The sequence below is a fragment of the Alligator sinensis genome, unplaced genomic scaffold (genome assembly GCF_000455745.1).
Source record: "Alligator sinensis unplaced genomic scaffold, ASM45574v1 scaffold45_1, whole genome shotgun sequence".
In the NCBI taxonomy this organism is placed as follows: Eukaryota; Metazoa; Chordata; order Crocodylia; family Alligatoridae; genus Alligator; species Alligator sinensis.
Window position 1 is genome coordinate 1,139,172 of NW_005842267.1, and position 23,161 is coordinate 1,162,332.

The 23,161-nt window shown below is 39.0% G+C and overlaps 1 protein-coding gene across 9 annotated transcripts in view; it reads right to left on the minus strand.

The window, feature by feature from the left end:
* Positions 1-23,161, minus strand: part of ETV1 (ETS variant 1) — a 75,965-nt gene that overhangs the window by 18,206 nt on the left and 34,598 nt on the right. For 8 of the 9 annotated variants that reach the window (XM_006027784.3, XM_006027786.3, XM_006027779.3 and 5 more), the window contains 3 exons: positions 18,016-18,145; positions 15,824-16,012; positions 10,677-10,924 (listed from right to left, as the gene is read on the minus strand). In XM_006027784.3, coding sequence (XP_006027846.1) covers positions 10,677-10,924; positions 15,824-16,012; positions 18,016-18,145 — 567 coding nt within the window. Of the gene's footprint in view, positions 1-10,676; positions 10,925-15,823; positions 16,013-18,015; positions 18,146-18,294; positions 18,314-23,161 lie in introns of those variants that run through there. The other variant, XM_014521866.2, reaches the window with a different exon arrangement.

Below are 23,161 nucleotides of genomic sequence, written 5' to 3' on the forward strand. Positions count from 1 at the left end.
AAATGGGAAGAATTTCACCCTCTGCTCCACAGCAGGGAAGAATAAGGTACTTCATGAGCAGGGATGAAGTAAACTCCTCTCCAACACAATGAAGAACAGAAAGAACTGGGTGGTCTGAATCACAATTCACTTTCATGTTCAGTGCTCCATAGCTTTCCTTACATTGGGCCGAGTGAAAATTTGCCTGGAAACCTGAAGTTCAAGCTTGTCTAGAAGAAACTCTCAGACAACAAGCTCCAATGAACCAAAAAGAGCTGTTTGGCTAGCTCATAGCGGCTTATAACCTACACCTCTTCGCAAATGATGTCACGGTGATGACAACAGGAGACAGTAAACTGCAAAAATATACCATGTAATCTGTTCCCAGTGGACAAAAGCAATCACTTCTACTGAGTCTGTGAACAACGTATCCATCTCAATCAGTATACCCTATCCATAATGAAAACTGGTGGGGGGGGGTTTCAGAAAATCAGAAAACAATAGCTCTTGTTTTAGTTCTCTTCCTAGTCCTTCTCTGGCCTATGTACATGGCTGGTTAGAACACTACTGTAACAAGAGAAGTTAATCACTACGGCTCCTACACACATGCTCGAAGCATGGAAATTGACAAGCTCTAGCAGCCTTCCGTGTTACATGTATCAGCGTTGCCACACATCTCTGCACTGAAAAAATGGTGGCAGCGTGCTTGGAAATAAAACATATTTGATGAGCTTCAGGTCAAAGCGCCCCGCTGCCATTTTTTCAGTGCGAGAACACGCGGCGACGCTGATGTATGTGATGTAGAAGGCTGCCAGAATACGTCAACCAGCAGATTCAATTAATCAAGTCAAGCATGTGTATAGGAGCCCCTAGTGATTAACTTCTGTGGGATACGGCCCGGCACTGCATCTCACAGCATTTGTAAAAATGCTTTAGAACTTCAAGGAGTTGTACAAACCAGGGAGCACTTATTAACCCAGCCTGACAACATGGCCTCAAATGTTCTTTTGGTCTTCAAAATAAATAAAAAAAATCCATCAACCCCTTAAAACAAGGGATACGATGTGGTTAAAGTCTTAGGCTTCTATTACAGTGACTCAGAACACCAAAGCTGTAGCTGTGTTTGTTTACACAAGTAGCCAACCCCTCTTGCCCCCATGCTGTCCCTCTGCTCCGACTGCCATGTTCTTATAAGTGGGCAGAATTCAGAAATTCACAAGACTCCTGTTCATCCAAGGCCTGATTTATGAAAGGATTATTAGATTTTCTTTTCCAGACAGGAGAAATACTTAAGTTTATTTTAAATTTAAATGTTATAGTAAGGACACGTTGCCTTTTAGGCTTCCCGAACTTAATAAAATCTTTTAATAAAATAATAATTTATTGTACCTCTCATTACACGAAGATGCAGGAGCTCTTAAAATTGAAAAGGATCTACTATATGGTCACCTCACCCACCAATGAAATTCAGGTGGCTCCAGTCTAAGAAAGCAGTTGTGTAACAGTATATAGCAGCTCAGCCCAACAATGTACAGCATGAAACAGAGTACAGCAACAAGTCAAAACTATGCTGAAACATTAATACTGCTACAACTCCTGCTCTTTGGGACCTTACACACCATGAGGATCTTGACATTACCTCTCATCTAACGGGCAGCATCTTCCACAGCATTAATTAAGAGCTAGATTTTACAAAGCAATACACTTGCTGAGCGCTTCCGCTTCCCACCCAACAGTAAAGATACAGATATTTAACTCTATTTGTAAGATCAGGCTCAAGCACTATATCATGGGGTTTTATTCAGCCCTGACTTGGAGGAAAGAACATCAGCACAACAGAAAATAATCCCTGGGGGTCCCATATACAAGTACCTACCAGACCAGGTCTGTTGACCAAAGGATTACAGTATAAAAGACTCCAATAACAAACTGTAATATGATCTTCTCATTGTTATGTATTTCTTTGATAGCAAAAATAACAGCATAAGGTATCTAGATTTCTTTCACTTCAAACAAATTCCTGGGCTAGTTGTAGTTGTATGAATCATTCTGTAAAATGTGTGGCCTATGTTTTACAGGGATTTTTATCAGATCATAATGCCCTTCTATCTTTAAAACCTATGAAACCTAAGCCTCTTGCGGAAGATCCTATGGAAAAAAAATTAATTGAAAGTGGTATGACACTACAGTCAGACAGATTTAGATGAAAATATTAGAACAATCCTAGAATCCTACTCTTGACATAAATTTCCTGTGGAAATCTACAACTCAAAAATGACCTGGTGGATCAAACTTTAGTTCAATTGTCTTTACATTCTCAATGTACATTTTCCCCATGAAGGCTGGTATGCTCATTACAGAATTCTGCACAAAGGGTAAAATACTGGCTCTGCTGAAGGCAATGAGAGTTTTTCTATTAAGTTTTATGCAAGATGTAAACAACTTTAAATTATATAAATTAAAGCAAATGCTTAGTATTCCATCTAGAAATTGATCTTAAAATCTTATATTTAAATTATGCAGATTGTTCTAAAATGACAATTCTAATGCAGGATAACAATGCAATTTTATTAAATGAGACACTATCCTTTTCTCGGAGCACTATTATATATCAACTATGTAGCTCATTTTGTTCTCCCCTTCCCTCCCACAAATATATATAATATATGGGGATGCATCATTAAAAGATAATGCTGTACTTCATTCCTCTGGAAAATTACAACAAACCAAATGAAAACCATGGAATAAATTTCCTTTCATTCTAAGATAACAATTTGCCATTGCCATATTTCTATTTTGTTTTGTTTTATTTATTTTTAATTCAGAAGTAAGGAAACAAGAGACCATGGGGATAACGTTCTGACCTGATAGTCATAAGCAAATTTGGATTTGATTTTTCCCCAGATGTACCTTATCAGGGATCCCACTTTAAGTCCTCACTAACACACAATCTTATTAAACTTGTAGGAATACTCTCGTGGAAAGTTAGAGTATTTGCAGAACTACAGACAAGGAGCTGTGAATGGGGGGGCAGGAATAGCAAGAGAAAATAATCATGCGGAGCTCAAAGAATTGTATCTGGGGACAGAAACACACAAAGAAAGGATGACTTTCTCTTTCATTTCCTAACACTATTTCAGAGGTGTCAAACATACAGCCCATGGGCTTGGATCCAACCCTGGAAGCTGCTCCATTCGGCCTGCTAGGCTATGAGAAGCTGGGGGCATGGCCAGGAGTGGGCACGAGATGCTGCAGAATCTGGGGCCTTGTAGCTGCAGTAGACATGGCCTTTGGTAGCAAGTGGGTGAGTGTGGCCTGTGCAACACAGCCCTTGGTTGCCTGGCCTGCCGCTGCTTCTGCATCTCTACCGTGGCAAAAGCCTGCCTAGCCTAGAGCCACTTTTTCCACTTCCACCACAGTAGCCACCGCTGTTGCCATGGAACGCATTGCCACAGTGACCTGCTGAGATCCCCAGTCTGGATTCAGCCCAGAGCCCCGGGTGATTTTGACATATCCCTTCTAACTTCAAATAATTCCTTATTTTCCTTAGTACTGCAGAAACGTTCCCCTTCCAGATCTTTTCACCCCCCCTAGAACTGTATCAAGACTAACAGTTAATAGCCTAAAAAAAACAAAACCCTCTAAGCAAACAACTTCCTTTCCCTTCTGAAATGTAACCAACTTTGGCTTTTACATCTATGACAATATCATGACTTCTAATATATTTTCTGAGACCAGATGTCAACAGCCTGCCTGGGCAACATGCAGCATTTTATACAGCAGAACAGAAAACAAAAGCTCACACATTCAATTCAGAATTGCAATTCCACAGAGAACTGATACTTTGAGGATAATTCAGAGGCTCATGTTCACTTCTACTACTTTTAATAACTATTTGTTTCAAGTTTAATTCCCCTTTATATTCAGCAAGGCAAAATACTCTCGTGCACCCTTTCCTGGTGATCTGACTGCAAAAGAGTCTGTGTTGCTTTTGCTCCCCCACCCCATTCCCTGCCTTTAAAATCTACGTTGGACAAACACTGTATGGCTGAAGTGACATATTTGAATGGAATTCAGACCAACCAGTTCCTGTTTATGTTTCTGATTTGAGAATGTAGCCTTCTCATTCACTATACATTAGAAACACACCAGGGCCGTAAATGGTGTCAAGTTGCATGCAGGCAGGGCCAATAAACATTAATCATTACTTCAAGTCAACTGGCAAAGCAGCAGCTGATGGAACACTACACCCTTCAGCTCTGTATAAATGGACATTCCAGGGTTTGTTTTTTTTTCCCTTCAGCATCCATTTTATGAATGAAACTTCAGGCTGTACAGAATCCATTCATATAAAAGCTTTGCTCACAGGGTTCAGTCTCTAGGGATCAATCGGTCTTGGGCTAGGCTGATGTGATTGGTTTAAGGCAGGCTTCAGCCTTCCATTACTGATTTAAAATGCAGCCTGTGTCCATTTGACCTGCGCTAATGCACAAAGAGTAAATCCAGACTGTATTCTCAATTCTCAAATCAAATCATTAGCCAGTGCCACTTACTGTAACCATAGATTTAGAGGATATTTCTCCATATCTTTGAAAAACAGAGGGCAACTTTTTAGATTGTTTTGTCCCTTTGGCATTTAAAATAGGTGTTTGACATTTTGTTATATGCAGGAGGGCAGTGGGTTGCTGAATGTTTTCTTATGTCACAAAGATGGGGAGAGGGGTGTGTGTCTGTGCGCGCGCACAGCACATTAGTATATGTGACAGCAACAGTTAATAGTTAGAGGGAAACAGCTGCCCAGGAAGTTAACTAGCCAACTTGAAGAATGATCTTCCATCAGTCCAAGTTTAAATTCCCTGCACCTTGCCTTCTCAGAGTTCATTATGTTTCCACAATCACACACATCCAAATGAGCATTCATGCTCTTGTTCTTTAGGAAAGAATATTGAGCAAGCAGTTCAGCAACATCATAAAATCCATGCTCATTTATCTAAGCAATGCAGCAAAGACAAGCTTCTGAAGCAAAAGGGTGAAGTATTTTAAACCAAGTTCATCTATTTTAGGAACATCCTGGGAAAGCAGCAAAAGACGTTGGGTGAACTGCACACACTGAAGCCAACAGCAAAACCCTCAGTGACTTCCCTGGGGGCTGGGGTGTTGCCTATGGCAGTGATGGTAAACCAACAATTAGGTATATTCTTACCCAAAAATATGGTGATGCAATTTTCAGCTGCATATGTAGAAAAATCACATTAAAAGCAAGTGTTAGTTCTACTTTTATAAAGAAGTGATATAAGTGTACCATAAATACTGTGGGCAGCCTCATACTGAAAGAAGAGAAATGAGTAAATTTGAAGGAAAGAAAGATTAAGGAGCTAGAGGATTTAGAAGGCAAGATTTTAGTCATTAAAACACATAACCAGACTAAGCATATACCTGCACACTGCCAACAAAGATTTAGAAACAGTATGCTCATTCTTAGGAATTGTTTAGGATGGGCCAAGGAGGTATAACTATGCGCAATGAAATGGAACCGATCAAAGGACATTTAGGCTTAATATCAAGAACTATTTCTTAACTGTGAACTCTATTAGTTTGTGAAATAATCCCCCTGGGGAATAGCAAGAATAATAGTAGTAATAATAATAATACTTGGCACTTCTATAGTGCTTTACATTTTCCAAGTACCATACAACTATTAGCCAGTATAATTAAGGAAAGAAGTGAAAATGGTATCACTTGTGTCACACTTAAAGACTAGACTGACTATCTGAAGAATATCCTGTGGGGAACAATACTGGTCTGGTTTAGCTTGACAATTCGGATTTCCCTCTTCCTCCTCCATCTTCACCTCCCCATTTGTGGAGTTCACGTCAAAGTGTTCACAGACCAATATCTAACCCAGCTGAAAAACCCACATTCTGGAAATAGACAAAAATTGTTACTTTTACCCCTGAAAAACTGCAAAACAAACAAACAAACTAGATGCTTTTAAAAATGTGTGTCTTTTGAAAATGTACCTTAGTAAATCTCTAAAAGTGCCTCAGCCAGTTTCCAGGAGTAAAGAAATATAAAAAAATGCTCACTAATGGAAAAATTGCTGAACAACAGATAGAATCTCTTTTCGTTAAACTTATACTGACTTCATTAAAAAAACAACCCATGTATTCAGTATTTGGAGAGAAACTTTAGTTTTATTCTGCTCCTACAACACAGGACTCATATATCACAAACAAAAACCATGTTAAAAGAAAAAATTAAGGTTATAGCATCAAGAATGCAGAAGCTAGGAAATGACAAAACGAAGGTTCCCTGTGCAACTTTAATTCAGCTCCCAGGACATGTTTTATGACACAATCTTTATATAGATGATCAAATATATATATATATATTTTTTTTTTCTAACAGTCTTTATCTTATATACAGAATGAACCCATTGCAGGGAGGTGCAGTGCAAAGCTATGCAGTGAAGGATGACTGTAAGGTACTACTGTGAGTGTCACAGAAACGATCATGAGGAAATCATTAACTGTCTTCATAGCTTAGTCCCAGGGATTTTGCCCAGAGAATATTAGTCTCCTGTTAGATCCCCTAGCATTCTCTCTCTCTGCCCTTTCCTCTGCCATTCAGTCCCAGTTCCACCCTGATTCCCAGACCCACCTTCCTATCATGACTTCAGATCCAGTTTTTCCCTCTCCAAATCCCAGTACCATTTTTTCTCCCCTCTCACCAGGCTTCAGCTCCAGTCTTTCTGCCTCTTTGTAATCAAAGCTCCTTGTCCCAATCTAGGTCACTCTCCTTAGAACTCCCTTCAAAATCAGGCGATTTTCCTCCCATCTAACTGAGCCAAGAAGGTGCCATACAACAGCCCAATAGGGATAGCCTACTTGCTCACAGTTCGGGTTTCTAAACCCAAACTAGAAAGATGCTACAGACGACCCAGAGTTGCTATTGCAGGCAAAGCCCTGCCCAGCCTCAGCTGCAATAGTCTCATAGTGCTGCAGAATCTACTTAGGTTTAGCAGAAAATGTTCCTTTAGTTTCTACTGATCATGTACAAATGGTGATTCTTCCAAAGGATTATAACTTGGCCAAGTGTGGGAGGCTTTTGACCAAGGTGGCAAAAGATATACCCCTTACAAAAAAAGCACTACCCCCACAACGGATGTCAAAGTTCCTGTTCAAAAGAATTACTGGTAGAACACTAGAGATTTTTTCTTCATGAAAGGTCACTAGAATTTCATTTTAAAAGACAGGCAAAACAGTGTGGGTAATTTAAGGAAAACCTTCTTATTCTGGAACTCTGAAAAGGAAAAAAAACATACAAAATTGCACACACCTAGCTTTGCAGATATATTTAGTATACTGCAGGTATGCTATCTTAGATTATGCTATCATACGATTTTACAAACTAAACAGGGTCAGGTCTGGGTGGAACCTACATAGAACAACCTAGACCTGAACTAAGAGTCCTATATCTTTAAGTGCCTATGGCTTCATCTTTTCTTTTTTTTTGCATGCAGCACTGCAAAACACTGTGGGACAGATCCTCAGCTGATGTAGACTATTACAGCTTCAATGAAGTTATAATAATATACATCCAGTAAGGGCATACTACTTTGGGTCTAAACAGTGTCAGTGTGACTGACAACCAAGAGAAGATTTCCAGTAGAACATTAAGTCTAATTCAACATACATGATGAACTGTGATTTCTAGGCAGGCGGGGGAGAAAAAGCTTCTGTTCTGTTGACATTTTTCTTTTTTTCTTTTTCCATTATCTCAAACATTCTGCAATAGAAATTGCATACCTGCAATTACAATTACAACTAATTGATCTGCCATTTCCCATGTCATAATTAATGTCATGTTTTAATAGAGTTATAATCATCCCATAATAATGCTCTTCATTCACCAGATTTCCACAAAGTATAAAAGTATAGTGCACAAAAGCAATGAACTTTTATGAGGCTCTTTTATAAACATCCCAAAAGGAACATCTCAGCATATTGCAATGAACTTTTTAAATATGTTTCTGTACTTATTTGAGCTGCAATGAAATAGCATGCAAAAGACTTTTCACTATGGCACTCTCCCTTCCCCCAACATTCATAGGTAAAAAAATGAAATCAATGATTCAGTGACAAATACATTATGTTTCCTAAGGGGTTATTTAATGTACTCTTAGCAAGGATGGAAAAATGATGGTTTCTGGAGAACAGATGGCAACAAGACAAAATATCAACAGACCACAGTTGTTGACTGCAATTTATGGAGTGTACAGATGTGTCAACTTAAATGCAGGGAGTCTGAGGCCAATAAAAATACTTTCTGATACCAACAGATTAATTTTTCATGACCGCTGGTTACACAGCTATTACATTTTTAAAAACTAATTATTCACCTACAAAAGAAACAATGACTTTGCTTGAATGTCATTACTCTAAAGGAGAATGTTTCTCTCACTGGCATCGAAAAAAGAATGGAGAAGTAAAAGTCTGAACATCTTTCCTTTAAGCATAAAATCTGTTTTGAGCTATAAAGAAAACTCTGAACAGAAAAGAGAACTAACAGAAACTAGAGTTTAAAGTAACAGTATGCAATAAGGCATTCCCATTCCCTTGCCAAATATGAAGCTTGCTTACAAAAGAGCCTTTTTTTACCCTTCAGTTTAGTAGGATGAATAATGGTGCTTGTGAAAGGTTGCAAGGGACTGGCAGTGCCTGAAACTGAAGTCCCCTATTTTTTATCCAAGCCCATGTTAACTGTGCAGATAATCTCCCTCATACTGCTATGTTACAACTTGAGAGACATCTGCACCAAACCCAAGGGTATCAACACCTCACCTATGAAAAGGTCCAGGTCTGGAAGTTGATCTTTGTAGTTTGAGCCCATTTCTAGTTCATATAATTTCTCAACTTCAGGAGAAATCTCTCCTTACCTGCCCCCACAAATACCAAAAAAAGATCAGAGGAATATTCCTTCTTTCCACTTGATCCTGTGCTATGACACACACACACACAAAAGAAGACAGCCCTACATTTTAAATTCTTCTGTTCTACTATGAACTATTAAAAACCAGCACTTTATAATGATCAGGCTATGAAAAAAAATCACTCAAAGGTCAATCGGCTGAGTGGCTCCATAGAGAATATATTAAAAATAAGTTCTCAGTTGCACCAGAAACAGTGCAATAGTTTATTATGAGCTAAATTTTCAATGGGGCAACAAGTCAGCCAGCAAGTGGTATTTGGCAAACAGGCTACAGGAGAAGCCAGCCAGATTGAAGCTGGCAGGAGCAGCTGCAGAACTCATTTAAGCAGGTTCTGCTGCACGAAAGGGAGTAAAAAAAAAATTTTAAAGGGCCCTAGCCAGCACCATCCTTCGCCTTCCCCACTGCGACACTCTCTCAGCCCAGAGCTGTACATGAGGAAGCGCCCACTCTGGATGTTCACGAGGACCCCTTGCAATGGCCTTTTCATTCCACAGCATTATGGCCTTTGAAACCAAAAGATAAAAAGCAAGAAAAAACAAATCCAACAAAGAAGCTAAAGAAGCAGCTTAAACCAGGGTAGTTACCAATATTTTTTTGGTTTGACTGCTCTGCTGCCCTAGGTTGATGTCTATTTGCTCCAACTTCCTGCTGCACCAAACAAACAGAGCCCTCACCTCAGCCTCACTGCACAACAGTCCTTGTTACCTTTCTTCTCACTTGCTTGGTCCCCTTCTCCCTTCCTTGGCCTTTCACTTTACCTAATACCCTTCTAAGTAATAGCAAACATCACCCAATAAAAACAGAAAACAAAAGAAAGACTGTAGAAAAACTATCATGATCTATGCATCATTCATTCTGCTAACATATTATAAACCTCCTTTCACAACCTAGAATCTCTCATATCTATTTAGATTGGATGCTTTTTGTAGATCATGGGAAAACATGGACAGAAGGAACCTCAGGAGTCCACGTGGCTACTCGAGCCAGGATCATCCTCCTGCCTAAACTATCCCAGACTAATGTTTACCTAACCTGCTCTTAAAAACTTTCAAGGACAGAAAGGACCGACTACTGTTTGTACAGTATCTAGCAAAATAGGGCCCTGTTCTTGGTTGGCCCTTAGGCACAATCATAATAACTGACAACTTATCCTCTTCATTGGCAAACTGTCACCACAGATTATTTGTACCCAATATGCAAACTAAGATGATGACAATGATTTGGGCAATTCTCCTCAAACTGTTTTTATGCTAATGTAAAGCCCACATCAGTGGAGTTACTCCTAACATAACGCAGCGTGAGCAAGCAGAGAATCTGGACTTTGTTTTGAGAGATACTGATGAATGTGCTCTTAAGCCATAAGTACAGATTTAGAAGTTAAAATGCCGCCTCTTCTGTCACGCTGCAGAACAAACACTTCAGCTACAGTATGCTTGTGTTTACATCCATACATTTCTCTCTCTGACTTTCACAATTTAGGTGTGCAATTGCTAGATTGACAACTCGAGAAACGCAAGCCTTTTTAGAGCAGACGTGATGGCAACCATAATGCAGGACACTTCATTGTCTTATCAGGGTTATAGCTATTTGCTGAGCTTAAACAAAAAAAAAGAGATCTGAGTTTTGATTAATAAAAACTTCAGTGAGAATAACTCAGGCTGTTTTACCGCATTATCCAACAGAGCTAAAGAAACATCTTACTTACCTGAATCATACGCAAAATCTCTAGGTTCCTGCTTGATCATCAGAGGTGGGGGAAAATTTTGACTGGCCGCATTGCCAACCATGGCATTGTGTTCATAAACTGGATCATGGTATTCCTGCTTAAAACCTTGAGGTGGGAAAGGGATGTTTGGCTCAGACATCTGGCGTTGGTATATTGGGCGTCCTTCCCTCGGCATTGCAGGCAAAGGTGGAAAAGAATTGCAAGGTTCAGAGAGCTGGCGGCGAAATCTAGGACACAAGGTAGAAAAGACACATAAATGTATACTGCTGGTATTGCTATAACCAGAGCACCCAGACAGTAAAAATAAAATAAGACAAGATGGTGACAATAAACTGCTCTCCTTCATTCTTAATGAATGTAACAGAGAATTTGGGGAGAGAATTTGTGGTGGAGCGGGGAAGGAAAACGACCAAACTGTGTTCCTAAATTTGAGGTAGGGAGAATAGAAGGGAAATGCAGTTTTAAACTCCTTTTGTAGTCCCCATATTCAGGGTCCTATCTAATCCCCACAGTGAATTAGAGCAGCTTCTGTGTGTTAGTAGTGGGAGAAGTAGAAAGGACTCATGTCCTAGTGTAGGCTTCTCCAATTGTGGGTGCATGGCACTCAGCAGAAATCCATGCAGCACTTACTTCCCTTAATTGTTTCCAGTTCTCTTAGAGCAGAAGGTTGTGTGCACATGGCTTGGGGAGTACCAGTGACAAAATGGCTCTTAAGCTTCCAAAAGCAGGAGCTACCAAGAACAATTTGTGTGGAAAGCACAGTTTTGGGCTTCTTCTGAACTGCTGTTTCCCTCTGCTTTCCTGGGGACCCACACAGGTTTTCACACATTGCTCCTCCCATCCTTATATATGCAGAAACTAGAACAGAAGCAATGGAGATTGAACCTATTGGGCATTTTTACACATGCAAGAACTGCAGCGCTGGGTTCTTTCAAAAGTGCCTGGCGCTGCAATGCTTACACTTGTATAAGTGGCAAAATGCGTATCAGTGCTGAGAAAATGACAGCGGTGCACTTTGGAACTAAAACAAATTGGAGATGCTTTAGTTCCAAAGTGCACTACCAGCATTTTCTGTGCGCTGATATGCATTTCACTGCTTATACAACTGCATGCATAGCAGCGCAGTGCACGCCAGCTCGCATGTGGAACAGACTCAATTAGTCGATTAATCGAGTCTGCTCCGAAGCGGCAGATCTCTGGCACGTCACAGGGAGAAAAAGTATGTATATAAATGTCCATTGCTTCTTTACAGGTCCACAGCAAATAAGATATTCTTCAAGCAAATAGCTTACTTGTCCTACCATGACCCACCTATAAGCAAGACAAAAATGTTACTTTAACACAGCTCCTTCAAGGAAGATGGAAGTTTCTCTATGAATATAAAGCCAAGACTTAATGATTCTGCAGATACTTTTTTTTAATTTTGGGAGTGAACTGACTTGGTTCCTAAACTATAATTAGATGTTTTCTTTGAGAAAACGGAGTGGAAGGAGAGGGAGAAAAACAGGGATTTTAGTCTGTAAATTCTTGAATAAAATATTGCATTGTAAGCATTTAAAAATGTTAACTCCATTAACTTCCATTAGAATATTTTCATGAATTTGGTTTCACTTAAATATGTACTATCATAAGTTAAATAAAACCAACACAGAAACTATTAGTACTCATTCTGTTAGTATGTAGTAATAGACACTGAAAGATAATTGCTTTAACGCTTCTAAGAATATTCTACACTGCAGTGTAAAGAGTGGCACACTATAACATTAGGCTTTGCAATTCCACCTACACCTGCAGAAAATAAACTTAGAAATTCAAACATATTATGAAATAGTTAGGCTGACTGGCACTGCATTCATTTCCCCTCTTTTCCTTTTTTCATTAGCCAAAAAAAGAAGCAGAAATTATCATTAAGAACTGTCAAGGAGTGAATCAGAAAATTGCAACTTGAAGTTAAAATAAGAAACAGGCTCACTCACAAAGCCTCAAAGGAAGTTAATAATACTTGTTGTACTGGAAGCTTTGTATGGAATCAAGCCATTTGTTTATACAAGTGGATTTGATTCCCATTGGTACTTGTTAAGACCATTTATCCCCCATGTACTCATGATTCGTATGAAGCTGCATGTTCTTGAGGCTGTTGTTAACCTAAGCCACACAACAAACAGTTCAGAAAAATTTGCTCCCATATTATGTATAATAAATAATCAGACACACAGTATTACATGCTAGATAAATCCAGACAACTACGTTTTGAAAACATGGTCCACATACAGAGATTCTGTTTCTAGTGGGAAAACTGCCACACTCCTGGTAGAAATCAAACATGTACAGACTTTTTCTCCCAAAGGAAAAATGGTGGTCCCAGGAGAAAAATAATCCAACTCCAATGAAGAAGTTGCTCCCAGGACATTTTCTTTTAGGAGAATGTTTGTATACTTTCCCGCAGCTTAACTCCCTTCCAGAAGTAACAGGGTTGGGGGGAAGGCTCTCATGCCTATCAGAAACCAGGATCCTCTTGGTTTGCAGATGATGTTGGGGGAGGAGGGGCAGCTGCTCCCACTCCTCAAGTAGACCAGGAGTGGAAGCCAGGTGCCCCCTGCCAGCACCTCACATGCTGGAGTCCCCGGTGCAACAAGTGGAGAAAAGACGTTGCCCCACTGCTCAATCCATTTGGCTCTTGGGCAAAGAAGGATGGTTGTAGGCTGAATGCCTATACTGCTCCTTCTCCTGTTATCATTTTTAGTGGTAGAAATTTTCCACTGCTAGAAACAAATGCTTGTATGTGGCTCATTTTGAAACTAAGGCCCTTTCAAAAAATGTTTATAAATGCATATAAGCTTTACCACTGTATACTACTTTACAAGTGGAATTGAGGGAGAACATAAAATAGATTTAGAATTAAAAATAAAAAGGAAAAACACATTCCACAACAAAACATAATATGCAGAAATAGGGAACACTTGGTCACTTAACACAGGCCAGGTACAGACATTACACTTTTACCAGTATAAGTGATCAGAAACTGGTCTATACCCATAAGAAAAGTTAGGCACACAAAACTGCTCTACACCCATAACAGAAGTCTGGCGCACACAGGCTGTTTTAAAACGGCAGAGCTTGGTCTATGATTTGCACTCTCCCCCTCTCCCTGCCAACAAAAGGCGAATGTGTGTTCTGTTCACTACGGATCTAAACTACACCACTTGCAGAAAGCTGAACAACTTAGATCAATTTTGCCTTGAGCTTTTGAATGTCTGTACCTAGCCACAAGCTCTATTATTTGAACTAGTTACTTTGGACTTTGCTGAAAGGTTGTTGAATACACTATTCATTAGCTGAATACACTATTCCTATTAACACAAAATATTCTTAGGACACTCAATCAGTCATACTTTAATAAAATAAAGACATCATGTTTAGAACTCATTATGATAAAGTTGTATGGGCATTTAACGTGGCTCACTAGAAAAACATGATTCATAGTACATACAAGCCACTAAAAAAGCACAAGATAATGCAGAAACGCAGATTGAACTATAACGGTCCTTTTTGGTGGCTATCAGACAAAAGCCTTTTATTCTAAAATATCCCATGCTTGCTCTTCCAACGGTGGCAATTTAGTTTTTGGAGGTTTCAATCAAATCTATTGGTCCATTTGAATTCAGTATTTTTATAAAAATACATTTGTCCCATAGTCTCATCTACACGAGACATTTACTGTGCAGTAGCTTGTTACTACCCCATAGTATATCGTTACTACCGCACAGTAGCATTATGGGGCACAAACTGTGATGTGACAATTTTACGCAGTAGTAATGAGCTACTGTGCAGCCAGTGCCACCACAAAGCCGTGCAGAGATGCTACTGTGCAGTAATGCCAGTTACTGAGCACTCATTTAGTCATTTAGCACTCATTTGGGTATGCAAGTACTAAATGACTGCACAGTAACAACTACGCAGTCAGTACTTTATGTAGATGTGGCCAGTAAGTTGCAATCATAACTACAACCTGGCCTCTGTTGGGGGCTTGCATTGTTCTACTACAGCCCAAAAAAAGGATGAGAGACCATGGCTAAGGCAGATGAATGAGCTTCTCTTAGAGCTTCTTTACTCTATCTTCTAGAAGCCAGGATTCCTACAAAGCCTTTAGTGGTACTTTAAAAGTTGACCACTAGAAGCAAAAAATATTGCTGACAAATGAGAATTCTTGGATATAAAAAGTCTCTATTGTTGCAGAAGCACGTAAACTGCACTTCCACGTGTGAATCGGGCGCATAATATCTGACCTTCGTTCTAACACATTTTCGGTTATTATAGTGTGTCACTCATATTTACATTTACAAACAAACATTTTCAAAACTAGGAGAAATCAATTTTATGCCTAAATTTTGCAGCACGTATTCTCAGGAGAATGAGAGAAAAAAAATATGATTTGTTTGGAGATCTCTAAACATACCAAAACACAACAGGGTGACTTGAGGACAGTTTCAGCTTTAATTCTGGATTATGGGGGGGGCGGGGTTTAGCTTTCACAGGTTTTACTCAGTCTAATGTTATTTGGATGTAGTTTATTTTGGCATCTTAATTTCCTTATATTAAACTGTTGTATTTCAGAAAGCTTAAATACCCACCCTCTAGGAAAAAAACTATGCAAGCAGAGTCTACAGTCTTTAGAAGAAACTCCAGAAGTAAGCTAACAGCTATTTAGATTTGTATTTAGACAAGCTAAAATGCTCACTTATTAGCATAGAGCTAGATTCTGATGCCTTACTCCTCTAGAAAACACTCAGCTGAATTACTTGCTGAGTACTCATAGCAAGAAAAGATGGCAGAGGTAGCCATTACACATGGTTGTTCCTAACCGTGCTCCCAACAGACTCCATCCAAACAGAATGCCAGCCCCTTGTATGGGGTTAGCACACCTATGAGGAAGTATGTTTCCACCACTCTTATTCACAATAACTAGTGCCTAGGTTCCACTGATTTCCATAAGAATAGCTACAAAGCTTCTACTTCACATGACGGTGGTTCCCACAATCTGTTTAAACTATACGCAGCCTACAATTGACTGCAATTCCTTGAATTTTGGTTACTTAAAGGGGTTTTGTTTGTTGGTTTGTTTTTACCTGTGGTCCATAGAAAAGCTGTTGTCTTGAATGGACTGGGAGGGAGGAAGATGAGTAGGGAAAACCCGGTCAGGTTTAGGAGTCTGAGCTGAGTTTGGGGATGCATGGTGCAGTGGCGACACGGGAGTGCTGGATGGCGTTGGTGGGTTGGAGGGCCTCATTCCCACTTGTGGCTTCTGATCATAGGCACTAAACAGAAGTGGGGTGGGGGCAGAAGGGAAGGAGAAATCAGAAGTTACCTTCTCTTCAATTCAATTAAATGCAGCACTTCCACCCACAGAAATAACTATTCCATTCCATTCAGATTATTTTTTTATTATAAAGTTACCTTAGTACCCAAATTGGGGAAATTCTCTTCTGTGGATATGGAAAAGCACTGAGAAAATTTAGTTAGAACCTGGATAATAGCTATGCATTACAATCAGGTTATTTCCCTCTATGGAGCAGAGAATTACTTTTGAAAGCACTTGGCATTACAGTGATGCTGTAATAAGGCACAAGTGTAGAGCAAGTTTCAGAATACATGAAAGCAGAGCCACCTGGACCACTGCAGGAAGAGTAGGTAATATCTGTCAAGTTTGTCAGTCTGCACAAACCTCAGGAGCGAGAGAAAAAGAACCTTACTGGAGACCAGAAATCTGACCCAGAAAAAGCAGCATTATGTTGCTTTAGCTACCTATATTCAGATAGCAGCAGCTTCTGCTGACAGGATATATTTCCCCCCCCTCACAAAACTAAAGGTCTGTAACCCTGTAAACAGATACACAGATGCTTAACTTTATTCACGTGTGCCCCAATTAAGGAAATGCTCAGGCACATAGCTAAGTCAATCTCTCAATTTAAGAAAGGACTAAACCAGGTGCTCACTGTTAAGTACATGCCTAAGTGGTTTTCTGAATCAAGGCAATGGGACTTTCCACTGAAGACAATATCATTATTTGCATACTTAACCCTAAGCATTTAGGAGTAAGCATTTGTTGTGGCCAAAACAATAAAAGGATCTAGGAGGATATTCATTAGGTTATAAGGTTGACAATATCTTGATTAATAAAGTCGAACTTTTCCAAAGATGACTCTAGCATCTGGCAACAAAAGTCCCTTACAAAAATGTCATGCCTCTTTTAGCAAGCTAGTCTATGAGGTGCCCCAGCCCTGCTTTCTGCCTGACTTCAGACTGACATGGCTCACTCACTACCTGTGAATAGAGAGAGGTAGTCAGCTCACAGAGATAGGTACTTAGTCAAGTTAGTATGAAGTCAGAGGGAAGGCAGGGCAAGGTGGTACCTCATAGACTACTCATTAGAAGAGGCATGAGCTTCTGTAGGCTACAGATTTGATGGATGGCCCTGCAGAGAGCAGAAGGTTCTAAGCAAGTTAGTCTATGAGGTGCCTTCTGCCTACTTTTCTCTATAACCAAGTGATGCACCCTGTTTATCAGATGAAGAGGCAAAAGATGCTTTGTACTCTACTTTCAATGGCAGCGTACTTATGTGAATAAAAACAAGGTAAGACTAAACTGTCGCTAAGAAACCCTTTCAACAGCTGACATTTAAGGGAAAAGAAAGATATACATGTGAACCAAAAGAAAAATCAATAAAAAATGCAGTGGTAAACTAATTTTTTATATCTTAAAATAATTTAAACTTTCACTATCTAAATGTATGAACAGAGGGAAACAAATTGCCTCTGTGAAGACAGCATTATCTGCAAAGTCTAACAAAACACTAGTTTTACATTGTAATCATCCATGAATACATGCATATATCATCTACCAAAAACTTGTCAAATGCATAATGTGTTGCTCAGACCTGCCAATCTCTTGCCTGTTACAAAGAGCAGTCTCTCAGCCTAATGTGTGTAATGCATTTTTAAAGTACTTTCAAACATAGCTCATGGCAAATAAGGTCCCTCACCTGTTGTTTTTAGACTCTGGCTCTATCCAACAGAGGAGGAGTAGAGTGTGAATATTGCAATGAAAATTATTGCTTTAAAATAATTATGTAAAGTGTTTGATAGCATGGTAAACAGTTTCATCAGCATTCAAGTAAATGCATTATCTCATCAGTCTGGTATCTGCTGAAGAGGTAACTTTTGTAAGATCTCTATTATGGTTTTATTGCTCTTTAGTCAGCCCTCACTTAAATCTGCAGTCCTAACTGAAACCACCATAAACATACTCCTGACTGTTTTACCTGACATTGTACAGGCACTTTTCCCCATAACTGAACTTGAATGGCTGTTCTTGACTACAAGCAGAGCCAAGTTCCGAACATGGACTGTGGGGTTCCTTCTTGATTTTCAATGGGAGACCATGAAAAGCCACTGAAAAGAAGGGAAAAAAATGCAATTAAATACCAAGTACAGTATTAAACAGTATGCCTTATGAAGCAAGCTAGATGCTACTAATTAAACACAGGATTAATTAAGCCACTGGAATACTAGATACAGTATAGGAAATAAACATTTCAAACATTTCTTTGGGTGTCAGCTGAGAAATAGGCACCAGAGATCCTTTGCATTGGCTATTAGCAGTTTTATTGTTTAATAGAATGATGGCTAGGATCCCATCTCATTAGCAGGAAAATAACAGCCCACTTATATTTGGCTTAACTACTGTAAATGTTGTCAGAAGCAAAATACTTTACAGGCACAAACTGCTTCTAAGTAATATATTAGCAAGGCAGCTTTCAGCTGTAAATGCACAGTAGTTCACTTCAAAGAGTATCACAGCTATGAGTACAAAATTAATTTCTCCTATATGAGCCTCAAATACTGGACCACTAATCTTTTTAGTCCCAAAACTTATATGAAAACCTGTAATAAAACTTATGAAACTGGAGGATTACACGCTTCTTTAATAGCTGATGGTATAGTAATAAAGTAATGTCAGAAATATATATTAGCCCTCTTGAAGTCAATGGGAATTTTGCTATTGACATGAATGGAGCCAGGATTTGGGGAAAGAGAAGGGATGAGCCAGAAAGGAAATATGAATGAGAAACACAGTCTGTGGAAGAAAAAAAAGTTGAGGACAAGTTAAGGTTAACCAAAATCGTTTAGCTAAACCCATTATATTTCTTAGTGCAAGGTCAAATGTCTACTAAAACTGAGGTAAAAGATGTTAATCTGTATCTAAATTAGGGAAAAGTGCAGGGCTGCTGCAAACCCTGTTCCTAATCTAGAAAAAGCAACTAAGGTAGTAAAAGGTAGCATATAGTATAGGAAGACAAAAACTGTAGACCAGACGCCCTGGACAAGACTTTATTTTGTTTTTTAACAATTTTAAAGCACATCCCAAAGTTATAAACATAGTGCCTCTTTCATCTCTGATAAACTTGAAGTTTTGGATCACCTTAATTCACCTTATTAACACCAAAATATCTAGATGTGACCTGAAATTTCAGTCCCAGGAAAGGCATGGACCCTCGAGAACCTTTGTGGCGCTTCAGTGAATTCAAACACACATTAAGGTCAATGTTAGTGAATCTCAGTCAGCAGAATCAGATCATTATGCACCATTAGGCTTTACAGTATCTCTACCCTTCCCTATATCTTAAAAAGCAATAATTTCATATTCACTAGATTTAGAAAATGGGAGAGAGTGTCCACGCAGCCCAGTGGACCATGGCTTGCCTTGTGTGGCCCCCAGGGGTTTAGAAGTTAGACAGCCCATCATTTGGGCAAATCAGTCTTTAATGAAAAATAGAAAAGAAACTCAATATTTCTTTATAATACCACCTTTTTTTTCTATTGGGCCAATCCTTTGAGCAACGCAGAGCAGGACTCAGATGCAGTTGAGCAGACTGTTGCATTCTTATTTCCATGTCCACTTCACTCCATTAGGAATAGTTTTAAGCCCAGGATCCAGGGGCTTCATTCCACTTCCCAGCATCTTCTGAACTGTGATTTATACCTTAAGTATATGAATGACTTTGATTTCAAGCTAGTGAGCTAAACCTATAATGCAACATGTTTCTTTTTTCAAAGCCAACCTCTCATACTCAAACAAGGGCCACACACTGCTCTATTTTCTTCTTTTTTAACTTTGCTGCTTCCTCAGAGTTCATCTGTTATGAAAAATGACTTCCCTTATTTATTTTTAAATAACGGGAGTACAGAGACTCCCACACCACAGCCCTGTACGCAGAACTGGTTGGGTATTTCATCATAGTGCTGAGAGCCTGAACGTCTGCTAACAGGCAGTTTTCCAGCTCACTGGCACAGGCACAAGTGAAAGCAGCACATTCATTTTGTGCAATTTGCTTTACCTCCCCACATGGAGTTGGTGCATGTAAAAGGCTGTTAAGTACTAAATTATTCCTTATCAAATCACCATCATCTGGAGTCATGATCAACACTAATTAAATTACTTTCACTGAACACGGCTCCAGCCTGCTGCCTCAGCTGCAAAGCACATTTTACTTTGCTTAACTATACAATCCTAGCTAGGCACAGGGCAGAAAGCTAGAAGGCATCTGTGCTGTAGTTTTAATTAAAGTATACCCCACCTTCTTCCTGGTTGTATAAGCTAGGGTAAAGTGTATCAAATCAAGTAGGTTAACGCTTTCATTTCATTTCGGGAAAGCATTATAGTCCAAAATGATTTCACATTAGATCTTTATCTTAACTAGGCCCAGCACAGATAATGTAGCTGTAAAATTTAAAGTCATCCTCAAGCACTCCCCAGACACACAGGCCATGCAAAGCTTTATCAGCACCTCCTGAAATGCACACTTTTAGATGAGCAAAGAAAAAGGCAGCCTGAGAAAATGTGTTCACTATGTATTTTTCTTTGAAGGCTACTTGACCTTTCAAACTGCATTTTTAGGCTGGCTGACAAGGATGGAGTTATTTCAATAGTCAAATTTTAAGTATGCAAAATGCCAGTCTTCTACCTTCACTGTCACTCCCACCCATTATAGCTCTTTTTAGTGCGACATTCACTTGTAACCTTCCTTTTTAAAAAAGTTGTTGTCTTGCTACACTGAATTTTACATTTCCTTTCACTGTAAAACTTTTCTGGGGAGAAGAGCAAGGCTGCTTCTTTATATATTTTTATTTTTACTCAAACAAGGCAGGCTTCCTATATTTTCAAATTTAAAAAAAAATGTCATTTCAAACAACCAAGTCCTTCTCCCTACTTTTTCTTTATCCTTCCTCACTCCCTTTTCACTCTTCTTCCTCCAGGCCCCACCCTCTTTCTCTCACTCTGTGCTTGCCAAAACATTATTTTAATAAGGACAAAATCCCAGCCCTCTTCAAGTGACTAGGTATTTTAATTTTTATGATCTGAATTAATAATTACTTGTGTATAGCCATCTCCAAATTTAAAGTAAATTAATACTCCCCCACCCCCGCTTTTAAAAATAAGGACCTAGTCCCAAAAGCTTCACTTCAGTGAATTTCTTTGCACTCCATTTGGATGACTTGTAAGAGAAGGCTTTGAGAGGATCAGTGCTGCTCAGCGTACCGATCATCATGTCTATAGTCTCTATGAAGTTAACTTGAATACATAAGGCAACCATGACGTGGTTCAGTGCTGTAAGCAGTAGCTGACCACTGCATAATACATGATGGTATACCTATAGAACATTTTTATATGCAGCAGAAGATTAAGAAAGTTATATAGACTACATGATAATTTGTGTTCTTTATATTGGCAGTCTAGAAAATACTGTCACATTTTAGGGTTGTTTTGTTTTTTTTAAAGCACCCTTTTGTAGAAAATAAAGTAAACAGTCTCCCTGTGGAACTAACTCATACACAATGAAGGCCATTTCAATTACATCTGGCAAGCTTTTGAGAAAGTGTTACCTGTCTACACCCTGATCCTAACTTACTCATGAAGACTCCATTTCAAATCAACAGGACTTGTCCAGAACAAGGTCTTCAGATTAGTGCCCAATTGAGTAATTGTATTAAGATTTCTGTAAGTGCTTAAAAATAATTTGAATTGCATTAGCAAAACCTTTTACTTCTCCCTCCTCCCCATCGCATCTTCTGGACCCTAATCCTGAGATAAACTAACTTCTCTGCACGTGAAAAAAAACAGTACACCATTTGGACCAACTGGATACAACACGAGACCTTTGCTTAGGGAAGTCTTAGGAATAGTTTTTGTCAGGGACTATAAATACTTCTTTACTACATAGCAACATTACTTCAAGACAGGTAAGGTGTGAATACTTAAGGAAGATCTGAAGAAACTCATAGAATTGATTGTATATCCTTTTTTAGGCAGAAAGTAAAGCCATACCATTCCAATTAAACAATGAACCCTAATATAAATCAACCACATATTTTCAGATTCAATTTTAGGGGAGGGGGAAGGGGGAAGCTGTTTTTTCCTCTGAACATAAACTGATAAGATTAAGTCCTTGAACTGTTATTGCCCTTATAAAACTCCACAGGAGAATCAAATAACCAAGGAAAGGATCTGAAGATATAAATGCACTAAAAATACTAAAATAAAAACTTCACAGATTTGTTTTTGCATGCACAAAAATATTCCAAGTACAAAAGTCATGATTGTTGGAGGCTCCATTACAGTACATGTAAGTCGAGCACAATTTTTTTTTTTTTTACAGGAGGAAAAACCATGTTGACTTAAAATCAGGACAACACAGTTTGTAGACTTGAGTCTACAAACTACAGTTTGTAGACTCAAGTTTGTAGACTCAAGTTTGCAGGAGCTGAAGTTTGCAGGAGTTGTAGTTTGCAAAAGTTGTAGTTTGTAGACTCAAGTTTGCAGGAATCTCAAGTCTACAAACTACAAACTGTAGTTTGTAGACTTGAGATTCCTGCATTAATTACAAAGTTCAAAATAAGGTTTTCAAGAAAAAGAAAGGCATATGGAGAAAACACTCCTCTATAGCTGGAAATTTAAGGGTCTTTGCTAATGGTGTGTGATCTCTTAAGTGATTTTTGACTCCACAGACTAAGGGCGGCCTCTTTATTATCAACTTATATATGAAAGTATTAATGTACTATCTGGTGTAAAATGAATGAGTCACTGACACCTGCCAACTTGTATGCATTAGAGAACTTCAAGGCACTTAGTAATGCTACACGCACATGTATAGCTTGGAGGATTTGGAGCACCTGCGGAAAAAGAAAGCAATAGAGAAAGCAAAATGAGTCATGCTCTGGACATTTCCGCTGAAAAGGCGTTTGGGGTGCTTTTTACATTCCTACCCTCCAATCACCGGTAAAATTAGATTTTGCATGTAAGCTTATTCATTTTTAACACCAATTAAGGTGCAAATGGCATTATACAATACTCCTATATAATGTATTGTCTGTACACACAAAGACAAGGCAGTTGACTTTTTCACCAGC